Genomic DNA, 16,951 nt, shown 5'->3' on the forward strand with positions numbered 1-16,951 from the left:
AGGTGTCGTTTGTTTTCCCTGAAGTCCTAACTGCTCTGTTGATAAGTAACCATCGTTCCATGAATCTTTCATCCACATTTTTGCACTCTGTGACACTCTGGTGATGGAAATGTCTCACCACTCTTAAATGTTCTGCTTGATATTACAAACTCTGGAATGTACTTTTGTGTCCGTACTAGAAAATTTATCCACAAAAAAGTCAAAACGTCCCGAGATCATAATGAAAGATTCCAGACTCCCAAATTGTCCTATTGGTGTGTAACATTATGACCACAGGAGTAATGGTGTGTTTACCCCCCTTTGCTGCCTAAACAACCTCTATTCTGACAAACAATGGTTTCCATTAGATCCCCCAAATATATGCTGTGGTCTCTGGCAGCAGGTGTTAGCATCAGGTCTTTGAAATCGTGAGGTGGGATCAGATTTTGTTGTGTTGAACACCTGATATACACCTAACTGGAGGAAGATTTGGTAAATTTGGAGATTAAGACAGCACTTCATTGAGCTCCTTGGACTATTCTTGAATCTTATTTGGTTTGTGACTGGGAGAAACAGTCAAAAGATTTACATGGTATAAAATTATGTAATTTTTACGCTACTGGTTCTGACAGGATCCCTTTCTTCACTGACATCCCACGTACCAGCCTTTGGTTTATGAATCAAACTGGTTGACAGTGGAAACTGTCTGAATTATACTTCTGACTCCTGCCTTCCCAGTTCATTGTTTCATCACTGTGTCCGAAAGTCAAAGTAGCTCCTCTTCATTTTCACTACCAGAAAAATTTTAAGATTTAAAAGCAAAATTTGGACGGCAAACAGCCAAATAAATACCTTTTACAAATCTGAAAATTTTCATGAGCAAGCTTTCGCTTTATTTAATACAAACTCCAAACAAAATATTTATTTCCTGAGCTTCATTATAAAAAGTTGATTCCGTTTACTAGTAGAAAAGTTTCAACTATGAGGGGAAAATGGTCCACACTTTTAGATTTGAGATTCAGTTACTCTAAATTTCAAAAACATCACCTCCGTCATAAATCATCTGAGATCTACAATACCCCAGGTTTATATTTCGGTGCGAAACCGAAGTGTCGGATCTTTCATCTTGCTCTTGTAGTCCTCGTCGAACGCTTCGTTCTGAGCGACAGTGAAGTGGGTCTTCCAGTCACCAACTTTTCCTGGAAAAGCCACAGACCCATCATTCATGTCTTCCTCCCAAACGGTAGCTGTCACTTTCATTTTTTGCGTCATAATTTACCTTTTCTCAAGAAGGGAGAAATTTTGAAATCCAAGAAGTTGAGTTTGGAACAGTTGGTCATCTCATTGTTCTTCATATTATCAAAGTGCACCAGTTCAACGATGGTCTTTTTGTCTTCAGCTGACGGGGATAACCCGAGGAAGGAGCAAAGTTTGTCTATTTCCCTCTCAGTGTCCTGGAAACACAAGGTCAAATGTCGACTTTGTGGTAAAAACAGTCAGAGGAGCAGCCAGAACGTAAAGGTTCAACCAAATAAATTACCTCAGCTATATCTTCATAGAACATATAATGAAGTTTGGGATAGGTCTTCGTCTTTTTCCACCAGTTTCCCACATGGTCATACCACGACCCATACAACACTGAGGCCACAGGAAAACACAGAAAAGTAAGAAGCCTGTACCAAAAAGAAAAAGCACCAAACACAAACATTTTATGACAATCTGTACTCACTCTGTCCATCCAGGAACCTCTGGAAGTAGCTGCTCCATTCTCCAGGCTCCGGTTGCACCATGTTCATGCGATCAAAGTGGTAAAATGACACCATGTTGTCCTTCGCGTTGCGGGCCACATACACCATCTACCAAAGGAAGAATGGACAAAATGAACAACAACCATTATGGATCCAAAATGGATCATTCCTAAAACAGTTCTGACTCACAAAGGCCCTCTAGTGGTTAAGTTAAAACCACACCTGTTTTAACTGAGAGATTGATGTTAGAAAACCATCAATCTCAGCTCTTCTCAAAATAACAACTTTAAAGATTCATTACTATATTACATTTTACTCTTGATTTAATGTAAAAACAATAAATCAATTATGTTTAGAAAAGCCAGACTTTCAGCTGCTTCCATTCACTGTTGCTATTTTTTATTTTTTTATTTTTTTTTAGCAACCACTGTGTGCCTTGAGATTTGGCTTTCCACGTAATCAACGTTCATCTCAACTTCCTCCTCCTCACTGGACAAATCGTCTTATAAAACGTCATCATATCTGCTCACAGTGGAGCATCAGAGCTTTAAAAAAAAAGAATTTCAGTGTGCAATAACATTAATTCAATGTAATGTATGTCAATCTCAAAGGTATAGTCAGTGGGATTAGTAAAGGAATGTTTTAACTGAATTCAAGTTATTGTTTTTTTCTTTTACATACTCCTGTCATCTTTATCTGAAGGAAACACTACCTTTACTTTGAAAACGTATTCAAACCAAGCTCTTGCAACTTTACCCGACAGTTCTGATCCCAAAACGACTGAGGCACCAACTGAACCGGGAGGTGAGTCTTAATGAGCCAAGGGGAGGTGGGCAGCCTGTCTGCCAGCTCTGCTCCTGCAGACGGACAGACAGAGGCATCGAACCACTAGGGTGATTTCAAGTGAACGAGTATTCAACAGAAAAGTAAAGTTTGAGCATTAACCTGGAGCTACAGTAGAGACCGCTATCTCCAAAAAAGGAACTCTTTCAAAGATGGGGATGGACGTCTGACGCTCTGGAGATAGGTGTCCAAAATACAGCAGGTCAAGGATGTAGGAGACCCACGTAGTTCCTATACAGAGCAGGAGAGTGGGGAACACTTTATTTGAAGGGGTGTGCATAAGACTGACATAACACCTGTCATAAACATAAAGGAGTCTTTATGAATGTTTATTACAGTTGTCATGAAGTAAATAATGACACTTTTAGTGCAAAGTTGCTCTAAAAGTTGCATTAAACGTCCATTAAAAGTGCCACCTTTGCATGATTTTGTAAATTATGATAATTTATGCAAAGTTGGCATTTTTAATGGACTTTCAATGCAACTTTTAGAGCAACTTTGCATTAAAAGTGTCATTATTTACCGAATGACACTTCATGACAACTGTCATAAACATTCATAAAGACTCCTTCATGTTCATGTTATGTCATGTTTATGACGGTGTCATGTCAGTCTTATTCACTCCCCTTCAAATAAAGTGTTACCAAAGAGGAGAACAGTTCCTGGCATCTATGCTCTACAAACTGTAAGACCTGTTTGCACATGTTGGTAGACTGACCTGCTTTCGGGTATGTCGCAATGAGTATGTCGTCTGGTCTGGCCTGAAAGTTTTTAACCTTCTCCCAGTTGTCGGTGACGCAGTGAGTCATCGCGACTCCGTGGAAATCGTACAGTTGTGGTCGAGAACTCATCTGCAAAATGACAAATCAGGCCTTGACGCAGGAAGACTCGCAAGACACGTTCAAGACGTTTAAGCCAAAACCAGCATTTCTCGATTAAATGTTGGGTTTTTTTAACAGTCAAATTAATTCAAACATAAATGACTTCGTTTAGCACTGCTGGGAAATAAATGGTTTACCTTTCTTGTGGCGTTCCCCAGCTGGTTTGTGCTCCCTCTGTCTCTGTCAGCTACTCTTTGTCAGTTTTTATAGTTAATATTTAACACTCCACACTTTACTCTTGCAATGTGACAAAGATAAAAAGAGCAGAAGTTTCAAAATTCAGGAGGTCAGGATTCACCGTAGCTCTTGACTGAGCTGCAGCTATATAAACGTCACAGGTTTTTCGCTTGATATTAAATATTCTGGGATTTATTTTCGTTTTCTATGCTTGCTTCTTTTATCACAAAAGCGGTCACAATGCCCTGCGATCAAAATGTGACGCTCTAGTCACCCCGATATGATAATTGGCGTGTGACAGAGGAAAACAGGTGCTGTTTAAATGCAGAACGTCTCAATTAGGGGTAACATTTCCTGCCTGATTGTGTGCTGATCATCTTTTATTGTCAAAACGGACTGATGAGACATGGTCTCCTTCAGGCCGCTGAAGGTATGCAGTGGTATCTGGTATGTATGTATGATGTTTCATATATCAGTGAGCTTTGTTTCTTTACACACTGCTCTTGGTAGAAATTAGAGATGGGGTGAGTGCAAGGCAGCAAAGGTGGTGCAGTACCTCTCTGAAAATGTTTTTTTGTAGTCACCGTGCTAAACGGTGCCTCCAAGCAAATGTTGATATCTCAGGAACCATAAAAGGTGTGGATTTCATTCTCCCACTGTTTTTATCAGAAGGAATAGGGAAACCTTTCTGTCCTTTTCACATTTTAGGGTTCACACGAGTTTGTTTTTTGTTTACATTTCATGGAATCTATTACTATAACCCAGCATGCTAGTGGTAGCCTATTTGCTATCATTAGTATTTTAACTAGTTTTAGCATTTTAGCTTTTTTTTTAACTTTCATCTGGGTTTTTCACACTGCATGGACTATTTCTTACCATTCTGCAAATCTGCAGCAGTCAGCTTCAAACGCTTTTGGCATTTTCACCAAAGGCATTAGGCACTGATCATTCAGCATTCACACTTGAATTTTCTAGTTATTACCTTTTTTTTGTTGTTGTTTTTACAAATGTGATGAGTTTGCTGTGCTCCCAATAAATTTGTTTGTATGATAATTAAAAGTCATTTCTCACAAACACTATAACAGTTGTCATTATTTTTGATGCATTCCTTCTGCTCCACACAGTTAAAAGTTAAATTCCCCGTAAGTGATCCCAGGTTCCTGCCGGTATAATTTTCCAACAGGTTAAATAACAACCACAATGACAAGGTTAATGAGAGGCAGAATCGTAGTGCTTTGAAGCATTTTTTTTTTTTTTACTTCACGTTGCATAACGATGACGCTCCTGAAAAAGCTCTCTCTCATTTGTTTCGTCACCTTCCGTGCTGACTGTAATTTATCCCCTTGTTTTTTGAGAAAAAAAAGAAAGAAACACATTGAAACTCCTGTTGGTGAGCGCTTCATAACCACGCTTGTTCTCACAACTGTACCTTCCACATATGTATAACATAAGTGTGAACAGGGAAGTGTTTCATTTACAGATTTTAGCTTGTCAAAAAATTGCTTTTAAGTAACAAAGACAAAGGTTATTCAGACTGGATTTTTTTTTTAATGTTTGCATAATCTGTGGCAAAAATCAGGCATATCTTGATTAGTAGTGTATGGAAAGAGGTAAATATTTCTATGCCACAACGGTTTTAATAAACAAAGCAAACAATGATTATGGTTGCTGCTTCTCAAGCTTTCTGTGTCTTACTGTAAAGTTAAAAGTAAGACACAGTAGATCCAGTAGATCCCTCGGAAACAACGAACAGTCCAGACCTGTTTACCGGAAATGAATGTTAACGGATGACCGGTGATGTAGAATACCTTTACCGGGTTTTAATTTTCCTCCAGGAAGTCAAAAATGTCTTGGGGAATTTCCATCTTATTGAAAATGAATCTATATATTCATTTCCTGAATTGCATAAGCAAACTCTTGTTTTCTTTCCCAGAAAACAAACTTCTACCTGGTTGTTTGAAAATTACAAATGCAGTAGCTGCTATATAAGAGTTTTTACTAAAAGAACGACGATTTGAACTCTAATAACATTTAAACCCGGTGACCCTTAACGTAATCATGATAAATCTTTGCCCATCATAAATCACTGACATGCAGAGTCATTGTGAGTCGGCTGTTTTAGAGCCATGTTGTTTTTTATCTGTAGCTGTAATGATTTTGATGTTTTTGGATCTGACGGCCTAAATTTGCCAACAAGACAACGGTGGCTATATGGAAAGCTGTCCAAAGTCTCTAATTTTAAAACCTAATACCTTTTGAATTGGTTAGTTGTTCATTAGTTTGCCTCACTAGCAGCTTCTCAACAGAGGTTTGCAGTAAAGAAAAGTTCAAAAACTATGTAAAAACTGAAACTGTCAGGGATCAGGGTTGTGTGTGTACCAGACTTATTTGATACACACACAAAACTGTAATACATTTACAGTAAAAGTGTAATAAAATTACAGTAAAACTAATAAATTTGCACTAAGACTGTAATCATTTTTAGTAAGACTAATAGAATTACAGTAAACTGTAAAAAAAATTACAGTAAATGTACTAAAACTTTTTCTTTAAACATTACTAATAGCTGGCCACCCTGATGCAGATAAGTTACTGTAAACTCTACAGTGACTTTTTTAACAGTGTATTCAAAGCTCATCTGCCCGTCTACTTACCTGCATCAACGCAGTTTTTAAAAAATCTCCACCGGCTCCCAATTCAACAAAAAATATTCCTGGCCAGAGTCGCCACTTGGAAAGCCCTCAATAACCTCACCCCCTCATATCTCACTGACTCCCTTCACTGTCACTCTGACCACCCTCGTTCCGCTGACCCCCATCAGAACCTAACACCGTACCCAGCGAGATCAAACTTTCTCCGCCCAACGCCTCTGCAACTCTCTTCCCTAAGAAACATCAAGAACTCGGACTCTACACCAGAATGTTAACCTTGGCCTATATGCCTCTTTTTAATTCTCAGCCACTTGTTTTATGTCGTTTGTATTTCCTTGTATAGCTTCCTTGAGTGCCCCTCAAAAAATCGCTGTATAAGTTTGATGTATTACTCTCATCAATTGCTTCTTTTACCTGGAGTAGAAAGTCGTCCATCTGCCTGACAAAGGAAAGAAAACGGTCTGTAATTTACATTGCATAATGTGTGTGAAGGGGGAACTGTGTATTTGATATAGATGCAGGAATAAGGTTGAGTCTTGAGGGCTTAAGAACTAGTAAGCTGAACCTTCGGTGCATTGGAGCCTCTTTACAGCTCCAGATCCACAGGACAGACGCCCGTTTCATATAAATCTAATGGCATGTGCGACACTCATTCTGTCGTCAGCGTCTCCAGACAATACGAAGCACAATGCAATCCACCACAAATATTGCCCATTAAGTTTCCCAGGCACTCCCACCGCATGCCCCTGCGGGTCCGATAGCCTGACACATGCTCTGCCTGCACAGCTGCTCGGGATAGACTCGTCAGCGATGCTTTGTGATGGCTGAAGCGTCCTGCCGTTTGGTGGTTTTCAGTGCAACCTTTTAGAGTGATTGGTTGATTTCAGCAGCTGCCTCATTTCTGCAAATGTGCTGCAGTGTTCAGCTGCAGGATGGTCCTCGACTGCCAACTCCTACTTGTGGTTTGGAGCCGTAGGAGCGGGAAAGGCACAATGTTTCTTTTCCCTGTAAGTTTGAGATAAACACTACTTGTTGTATCTATTTACTCCCCGTCTTTTTGGCCGTCTTTGAAAATGTTTAAAATCCAATCAAAAGTCACAAATGTAGTAGATAGGATTTCATTGATTTTTTTTTTTGCTTCTGTTAAAGTCCAATCGACTTTTTGGAGCTTTATATCATGTTGTAATGTTATTCTCTAATCAAAAACAAACCTGGAATGTTGATTTGATTCTTTCATGCATGTTTGAGGAATCCTTTAATCTCCCGTGGAAACCATTCAGTTGTGCAAAACGCCAGGGTGCACCTAGCCCCGCCTTTAAGAATCCCTCCCCACCTAAACACCTCCATTCAGCTCCTTTAGACTAGCCAGCTGCAATTAGCAACCACCCGGCAAAACTGTGCATCTGCTGAGCTCATTATGATGCAATGCTAGTAAAATAATGTTGCTGAAGCGTTAATGGAGGAACGATTTTGTGATGTTTTCCTGAAGGCGGAGTCTCTAAAAGAGCAGAACATGTTAAAGAGACAGAGGTCCAATTCCAAGGTGTTAAACTATGAGGTCAAATTTAATTTAAGTCATGTTAAATCTATGTAGCATTTTTATACCAATTGAAGGTAACTTGATTTTGCTATAAATTGGCACAATGTGCCTGGAAAGTACATAACACTGCCCTGGTAAAAACAAAATTCTATGCATGTTTTTTTCTAATAGTATAACAGACATGCCTGGACAAATCAACAGATGATCAGAAACAGTTTAAAGTTGTTTTTTTTTTTTTTTGTCAAATGCAAAACAATGTGCGAATACATTGAAATGACTCATCTCTGCTAAAGATAACAGAGTTCTGCCCATGTTTCTCTTCTCTTCCATCACAAAGTCCCTCATTTTATCTAGAACTGGTTGGAGTACATAAAATCACCCAGATAAAAAAAAAGAAAGAAAACCTTTTTATTCAGAAAGTTAAATGTTTAGACTGCAGCTGGACTAAACACTAAACACTAAACAGTAATTTGAATTATTTTTTTAAAATGCTTCACCTCCTATCCAGACTTAACCTTTAGGGGCATAACAAATGCTTTATGAGGGTATTATAATAAACCTCTTTTACTTTGAAAAGGTTAATCAGATACAGGATCTTGTTTGTTCATCGGCATCACTGGTAAAATGTACTTGATGGTGATGGAAATACAGGAGCACCTCAAAAATTACAAACATTGTCGAAAGGTTGACCTTTTCCAGCACAATGGTCATAGTTTGCAGCTATAAGAAGGGTAAACCCTCAAAAGGTCAATACTAAAGTATTTATCAAGTGGAATTGCTTTGTATGGTCTCAGTAAGATGGTGGGTCCTAATTTCTGAACTCTTCAAAACTTAATTAAAAGATAGTTAAATGTTGAACGGGGAGATTTCAGACCAGGATAAGGAACGGATTAAGATTGGATTGAAAGATTTTCAGGCTAACACTGAGAAAATGTTTTATTTGATCCAACAAGAAACACAACAATCTCCCCGTCGGAGCTTAACTTTAACGGACAACAGGGTTCGCAGTGTTTAATTTGTTTGGCTCTACATGTTTGGGTGTTTATCACACCCACTGCGTTAATGAACGGCTCCAGCATCGCGTTGTCGCAGAGACACATCAATGTTCCTCCCCTTATTAGCCCCATAACTCAGCTTTTCCCTGCGAGCTGACCTTACCTTTAAAAAGGCCCGCTGTGGAACATCCAACACGGTCGATGTGGCCCGAGGGCTGCTGGGGGAACACAAGACCGCTTTCAGCTCCGACGACATTGCTCAACACTGTGATCAAATTACGTTTACGTGATTGGAGAGTGAGGAGTCCACTGGAGGAGGATGTTCACCTTTGCATCCTTATAACCTCGGTTGGTCCTGTCGGGTTTGACGGGTTACAACTTTGATCACTTTCCCGTCAAAGACTGGATGGATATACTATGCAATTTATAAAATCAAAGCATTGACGAAAAGCAGATACATGTTGTTTTTATAATGAAGTAAACTACGTCCAAATTGGGGGGTCATTTATAAGTATGTTATTTAGAAATGTGGGATTGAAAATTGAAGAAAACATATAATATTTTATAAAGACAAAAAATAAAATAAAATAAAATCACGCAGATTTAGATACGTTCAGACACAGTCAATAAATTAGATTATTGAATAGTCAATTTATTTCACACATTATCTCCAAATGGAACGCATTATGTAGACTAAATACACACAGATTGAGAGCTTTACATTAAATGAAAACGTGACATTTAAAATTACATCAGACAATGTATATATATATATATATATATATATATATATATATATATATATATATATATATATATAACACAAAAATGTCAATGATAAAAAGTATGTTTAACAGTTGTTTAACTGTTATCAGTTTAAAAAATAACATTTAACTTTTAATCTGTCAAGGGAACCTCGTCACAATGCATATTCAAATTTACTGAATCTGACACAAAGTGGCAGGTAATTCTGAAGTGGATGGGAAATTATGCACAGTTTTTATCGTCATTTAGAAAGAAAAAACTGAAAAGTGTGGTGTGCATTTGTATTCAGGACACTTTAGGAACATTCCATTTTTTGTTTTTCATGTCATTCACTCAATGATAAATACCAGTAGTTCATGTCACAACTACAAAAAATCATGAATGAAAGGCACAAAAGGATGTATAAGCTTATAATATATGCCTTGTTAATAAATAAATAATGTCACTGATTGGCATTTTTGACAATTTCTCATAGCAAGACATGTGAGACTCGCTCACACCAAATAGAAAGTCTCTCGACCTCAGTTTTTGAGCATTGACAGAGATTCTCAACTCGGTTTTTGTCCAATCTTTATCCCGTTTTTCCAAGTCTAACTCCAACCTCTTAACAGGATTTCTTCTACATTTCTACATTTATCTTCCACAGTAACTGAACAGTAATCTGTGAGATGTTGAAAGCCTGGCGTGTTGTTTTAGACCCCGACTCTCCTCCACGACCTTATCCCTGACTTGTCTGGTGTGTTTTCATAATGCTGTTTGCTCAATAATATTCCCCAACAACCCTTCATCGAACAGCTCTACTTACCGATTTGGTGATTTGTGGTTGCAATTTAAATAGGGTTGTCGAAATTAAGAGCACTGAATACACTTTGGTCAAGTATAGTAATATATGGTTGGAGAAATTTTCAAATTAAGGTGTTTCAAGGCGCATGTATGTATTTATAATCGTGAGGCATGAGAAGGGATGCATCACCATTACTGTGCTTTGTAGCAGGGTGGTGCGACATGTTCAGCATGTCTCCACATCCAGTCAGCAGGTGCAAAACAGATGCTTAGTGTTAACGTCCGACGACCGGTGCAGGATGTGTCACAGGACAGCAACACCCTCGGCAGGTGGAAACGAGGTGAAAACAAGAAAGCTGACAGCCGTGATTTGCATCCAACGGCTTCTCAAAGGGCCGTAACAAGGCCGAAGAAACCCAAGACGCCTTCTTAGTGTGACGATTCGCTAAATCTCAATGAAATGAGGGGACCGGAACGGAAAGCTGATAAAACCCCGAGCGTGGTTGAAACTTTTTAAAATCATTGGAGAGGTCTGTGGAAAGCCCGAGGAAGTTGAACAGTTTTCCTAATGAGGGAAGCAACTTTACTGTCTAAAATTTAGATTTATTTAAAGGAGCAAAAATCGAGAAGTTTGTGACGTTTCGTCTGAGCATCAAAAGCATAGACTCTCATTTGGGGAGTAGGACTCATTTTAAATCAGCCTTACTTGTGAATCAACACTGTTCCCATCAGTAGAAAGTGGGATGTGAGTCATGAGTTAAGCTACCCTGCACCGTCACTTTGTCAGAAATAAAAGCAACACCTACTGTCGACTGTGGGTCAGTGTGTTACTGCTGGTGCCACCAGGAAGCTCATGAACAGAACAAAAACCGGTGAAACCCGGTTCGACTCGTTGTTGGTGTGAACTCTGGCGCCCCTACCTCTCCGGCACCCGGCAAAGACTCTCGGATCAAACAGAAATAGATCCTCTTAAAACTTTCTCGAAATACTTTGAGACATTTTTGGCTATTGGGTCAGAAAACAGCGCAGAACTTACATATCAAAAGTATCTATTTAGAAGAACCACCATGAGTGAACTGTCTGACATAACCCAAAAGGCTCAACCCAAGTCATGCAGTTTAAAAGACAGTCATCCCTGACAGGTAAACTTTTGAATTCAGGAAAAGTTACCAAAAAAAATTTAAATTATCGCCAAGTTTACTGGCATTTAGCAAACAGAAATGATTTTGGTAATTCTAACTACAAGAATTAGTTGGTCTGATTTTTTAAAAATCAGACCAAGAAAAGTTTGGTCTGATTTAACTTCAGACAGTGATAAAAAATTTTTTTGTGTCTCTTTATTCAGCAAATATCTATTTAAAAATGTAGGGTCACTGTGAAAAGAAAATCCCCCCTCAGTGTGTGAAATGTAGTTTCTCCACACACAGCTTCTTGATTTTGTTGACAGCGTGGAAGCTGTGTTTTGTTCTCAAATCTAAGATTAGATTTCAGTGATTTTAGTATGAACCAGCTCACGGTTTGACGTTTGTGACCCCAAATTAACTGATTTCTTTGTTGTTGTTTGTGGTAGTGGCACAGCAGCAGCAGTGGGGCTGAGTTTTTCAGTATTTTCCCAACCGTCTGATATTTCCTGGCCAGATTCCTGCGACCTCCGAGCACATGAGGAAAAGCCTCGTCCTGGCAGAGTCGTTTGTGAGAAAATCGTAAAATCCCAAACGTGCTCTGCATGATTTGCACGTTCAATAAGCGAACGTTCCGAGTCCGCCGAGATGAGCCGTAAAGCATCACACATAAACGTAACGTCAGCTCGGGTGATGAAAGTCCCCCTTCACAGCCTCAATAAAGAGATTTTTGCAAAGCATAACTGAAGTCTGATGAATAATCAAGATAAATAAATAAAACCTCAGTGCCGTTCTCAAGCAGCTTTGTTTAAAAGCAGCAGGTGGACGTGCCAGACTGAACCAGGTGATAGTCTGTGCCCAAATCATTCACTCGGTTGTTTTATGGCTGCTTTTTGTAATCCAATGTAGCACACACAATGAGATTTTAGAGATTATAGTATGACAATTGTGGAGCTTTAAAAAAAATGTATGCAGTGAATCATCCTTGTGTACTGTCCACATTTTCCCTGTTGCTCTCTGCTACGCTACAGCTTCTTCCTTACGGGCATAGCCTACCGGGAATGCTCAGGCTAGATAGCATAGACACTGACGACGGCGGAAAAAAGGGACATCCCATAATAATAAATTGTTTCTCAGCCATTAGAACATTGAGCAGCGTGCATACGAGTGTAATTGACAGCACTAGGACCCTCCTCCTGGCTCTGATTGGTTGCCAGGAGAATGGATTTCTGAAGATGGCAATAGTAAGAGGAGCAGGGGGACCTCGATTTTTTTCACAGATGATTTGTTGCATAGCATACAGTCACGACATAGAAAACATTTTTATATATAAAAGTTGCATACTGTAGCTTTAAAGAGAAAAAAAACTTTATGCTTCCCAACACACTCTAAAAAGTGGTTTTAGGCTGTATTTGAGCTGTAGTTCATGTTATGGACTTATTTACATTTCTCTTAATTCTTTAGGTTTTGTGATGACAACTTACTGCTTTGTGTTGAATTAACTTAAAAGTTAATTGTTTTTTGGTTTGTTTTTACTTAAAGGAACTTTTTACATAAGGAGGCCTCTTAGTCCTCAACGCAGCAGTTGTAGGTACGATTCCTGGCCTGATGGCGTTTGCTTCATCTTTTCCCTCTCTCTGAAAGAAAGGCTGCCAGGGCCAAAAAAAAAAAAGATCCTCTTTTAGTTTACTTCTTTATTTGAAGTAAACTAAATGATTTGAGTAAGACTGAGTTAAATTTGTCAAGTTAAACTAACTTAATAAATTAATTTGAATAAACGTAATTGAATTACTTAATTGAAGCAATTCAATTAAGTTCGTTGAACTGTTTTGTTTTTCAGCGTGGTGGATATGCGCTGGAGAGTCGGTCACTGCCAGCTTCTCGGACTTGGACATCGATGAAGACGAGTGAAGGTGAGGCGAAGACGGAAGTTTAGCTTTGGTGACTTTGAGGAGGAAAAGTAGACGTATAAAAGCAAAACAAAAAAAAAAAACCCCTGCTGGACAACCTAAAGTCCACATCACCTCAGGTGGCTAATCTGGCTTCATGAGGCTCACTTTGAGGTGAATCAGAGGTGTTGTCAGTGTCGCATGCAAGCTGCAATTAAGGTAAGGAAAGTGCGGGCGCTGCAGCCTCTGAAGCGGACTGTTGATTGGTGGCACACGGAAGCATTAGGCTACCTGCGACGTGTCGCCAAGCAGCACACTCCTGATGACTGGGCCAAACGTTCACACCCGTCCCCAGCGGTGTTAGTTAAGGGGTCAGTCTGCGAGGATATGTGTGGGGATCCTATTTGCTGCTCGTTGTTCTCACAAAGCGAGAGGGTAATGCTGCGTTCAGCCTGTCTCGGAAATCGGAGCTCGCACCTGGGAATGGCGCCGCGCCTGAGTTGAGCGAGTTGTAGTTGGGGAAACTGTGGGATTCACTGGTTGCTTTGCTGCTGCCTGCCAGGCAAGGGTAGGAAGGAGCCAATGTGAATTCGTCTCCGTCTTATGGAGTTCAGACACTAAAGAAACAAAATCGCAAATAAAGCTGCAGAATGTAACTTTTATAAAAATGTGTTTTTTCCATATTTGTTCAAACTGTCACCATGTAAGGACAGTAAAACATGAGGCAGATAATCTGTGAAAAAAAAAATCGATTGTACAACTTCCGGTCAAAAACAACCAATCAGAGACAGGAGGAGGATCTTAGTGCTGTCAATCAACCTCCGGTATGCCGCTCAATATTCTAATGGTGGAAAAACAGCTTACCGTTGTTTATCCATCATCTGCTATGCTGTTGGGTTTGGTGAATATGTATTTACATGTTTTGAAAAAATTGCAATTTGTAACTCTTCAAAGTGGAGAAAGTCCTTGTCACTGTGATTAATGTGAAAATTGTTGGAAATTTCTATTATATTAGTGGCTGAATATAGGTCTGGCATAGCTTTTCAATGTATGGAAAATACTTTTTTTTTTTTAAGAAGTGGAATGAGGAATGAGAAACTCAAATAATATGTTGCATGAACTGTAGTTTGTAGGGCAGTAGGTTGAAAAACGTTGGGATGTGTATTTAGTCCTCAATCAGTCGTAATCTATGTTGACCGCAACCCAAAACTGGCTCTACTCCACATCTGCTTATGAATTCACATGGTCTATAAATGCACACATGCATATTTCATTTCTGTCCATTAGCCTACTAAAATAATGTTTCCTTTTTTTCCATTTGCTTTTTAATGGTTGTGTTGCCATTAAAAGTTCCTATATTACGCAAATGATAAGCTATTTAGGCTGCACAAAATGTCATTCACCTAATCTACTCGTATTATGTGAAAATATGAATATTTAAGGCTGTACTGTTTTTGGCCTTTGACTTCTGTCATTATACACGTTTTAATGCCTCATCCAGTGAAAGCAGCGGGAGCAGAAACTTAATTTAAACACTACTTTACCTAGAGATGTACCGCTTGACCTCTCAGTAACATGTTTTTATTCCCCCCGGTCTTCTTTCTGTATTTAGTGGGGAGGTTTGTGTACGATTCCAAGATCTTTAATAAAACTTATACTCTGAATATTGTGTATTGTGTTTTTACTTTGAGACTCACCGGTGATGGAGCACGCCGTTACACCACAGTCTCACAAGGTGGTCTCCCCAAGAAACGTGCATTTCCATTTTGCTACTAATGCATCAGCAGAACCGCAACATGAAAGGGAGCAACTAATGCTGCCATTGTGGGTAAGGCAATGCATCGCTCCTCCCCTGGCATGAGAAATGTGCACTGGATGTGATGACTGAAGTCACTCCTCGGGGATGTGGGTTGGGGAGTGGGAGGCTGGTAATAAGTTTGTTTTCTCGTTAATCATGCCTGACTGCAGCGTGCAGCTCCAGCTGGCTTTACGGCCCGAGAAGCTAAGAGCACCGGCTTAAGAAATGCATTCTGTTCTTCCTGGCTGTGATCTGCTAATTCATACAGTCATCCAGTGACTCACGGGGCAGCAGAGCCAAGTGGGTCTCTGAATCCTGCAATGACGACATCTTCCAAGAATTACCTGCGAGTGTTGTGGGGTTGTTCTGGAATTTTATCGGCCTGCGAGAAAGACCATTGTACGTAGAGGGAGTTTGTTCTGTAGTGAAGATGTAAAGTGTAGTGACAAGAAAATGTGAGATTTCCACAATCCTACATCACATAGAGCAGGTGCCTAAAAAAATGCATTGCTTCTTTCCAAATTCTGATTTAGAATGAAATTGTCTGTACAATCCAAATTAAACATATGTTTTAAAGCAGTCGGAGCAACAGATGAAGAGCTGGTCATTTTTATGTGGTTGTCTAACAGTTTCAGTTATGTGGGATTGCCTCATTACTCAGTTATAGAGCATGCTGCACCATAGTACAGAACACAGACCTCAACACAGGTGTCCCCTGTTTGAATCCCGACCACTGGCCATTTTATTTGCTACATGTCTTCTCCTCCTCTCTCTCTAGCCTTGTTCCTATTAATAAAACCGTTTCTTTAAAAAAATTAAAGAAGAAAAGAAAAAGAAGACTCTGGCAGTGTGTAAAGCACATTTTTAGAAGACTTTAGACTGCCATCTAGTGGTTCAATCTGTTCTGCTGCCTACCCTAATCCTTGTTGTTGTTAAATGAGGTCACGGTATGATGTTTTAAAAACTAAACCAAACCAATGTGATTTCTTTTTTTAAAAATGTGCTTCATTCATAGAAAACAAGTTCTTAACATACTTGATCTGAGTTTATTCAAATCTCCAAGCGGAAAGGGATTGCTTTAAAAACTAACGGAGACTTAAACATGTGTCCCAACCGACTGGAAATAAATAAATAAATATTTATTTATTTATTTATAAATAAATAAATAAATATTTATAAATATTAAATATTTATATTTATTTATTTATTTATTTGTTTTTATTTTATAAATAAATAAAAACATGTGCTTAAATACATGTTCAGGACCAGGTTTGGAAATAAGGCTGCATGAGACCATGAACAATCATTCACTTTCTTAAAGAACATTATTATATTATTAATAAAAGTCTTAAAAGTGTGTTTGTATTAGGCCCCCATCACTCTGATGTCCCAAAATAAGATTTAGCACACTTGTCCGTGAGTATCACAGAAAACGGAGTCCACATGTGTTTCTTTTATATGCATTCAGTTGTAATTGCAACAAAAAGGTAAACAGATGATGCGGATATTTGCATAAAGGAAACACAACCTTTTCATCTCTCTAACAAACAACTGATCTGATTAATCTTTTTCTTTCATGTTTGCTATTTCGATAATGCAAATACAAGTCAGGTTGTATCGAAATGGCAAACGATAACGCGAATATCATTTGCTATATTTGCATTATCTTTCTTTTTGATAACGCAAATATAGCAAACGATTTTTGCTATAGTTGCGCCATCAAATATAGCAAATATATATATATATATATATATATATATATATATATATATATATATATA

The 16,951-nt window shown here is 38.8% G+C and overlaps 1 protein-coding gene across 2 annotated transcripts in view; it reads right to left on the reverse strand.

Moving 5' to 3' along the window:
* LOC106951382 (cytosolic sulfotransferase 3-like) overlaps positions 1-3,493 on the reverse strand; it is a 9,235-nt gene extending 5,742 nt beyond the window's left edge. The window contains exons 1-7 of one of the 2 annotated variants that reach the window (XM_015038882.1): positions 3,289-3,493; positions 2,673-2,801; positions 2,484-2,584; positions 1,709-1,835; positions 1,520-1,617; positions 1,259-1,433; positions 1,105-1,178 (exon numbers count right to left, since the gene is read on the reverse strand). In XM_015038882.1, the coding sequence (XP_014894368.1) occupies positions 1,105-1,178; positions 1,259-1,433; positions 1,520-1,617; positions 1,709-1,835; positions 2,484-2,584; positions 2,673-2,801; positions 3,289-3,421 (837 nt within the window). In that variant the 5' untranslated portion in view covers positions 3,422-3,493. Of the gene's footprint in view, positions 1-845; positions 1,179-1,258; positions 1,434-1,519; positions 1,618-1,708; positions 1,836-2,483; positions 2,585-2,672; positions 2,802-3,288 lie in introns of those variants that run through there. The other variant, XM_015038881.1, reaches the window with a different exon arrangement.
* Between the last annotated feature and the right edge of the window lie 13,458 nt (positions 3,494-16,951).

Source organism: Poecilia latipinna, unplaced genomic scaffold (genome assembly GCF_001443285.1).
Source record: "Poecilia latipinna isolate Pla-1442-1.1 unplaced genomic scaffold, P_latipinna-1.0 Scaffold456, whole genome shotgun sequence".
Lineage (NCBI taxonomy): Eukaryota > Metazoa > Chordata > Actinopteri > Cyprinodontiformes > Poeciliidae > Poecilia > Poecilia latipinna.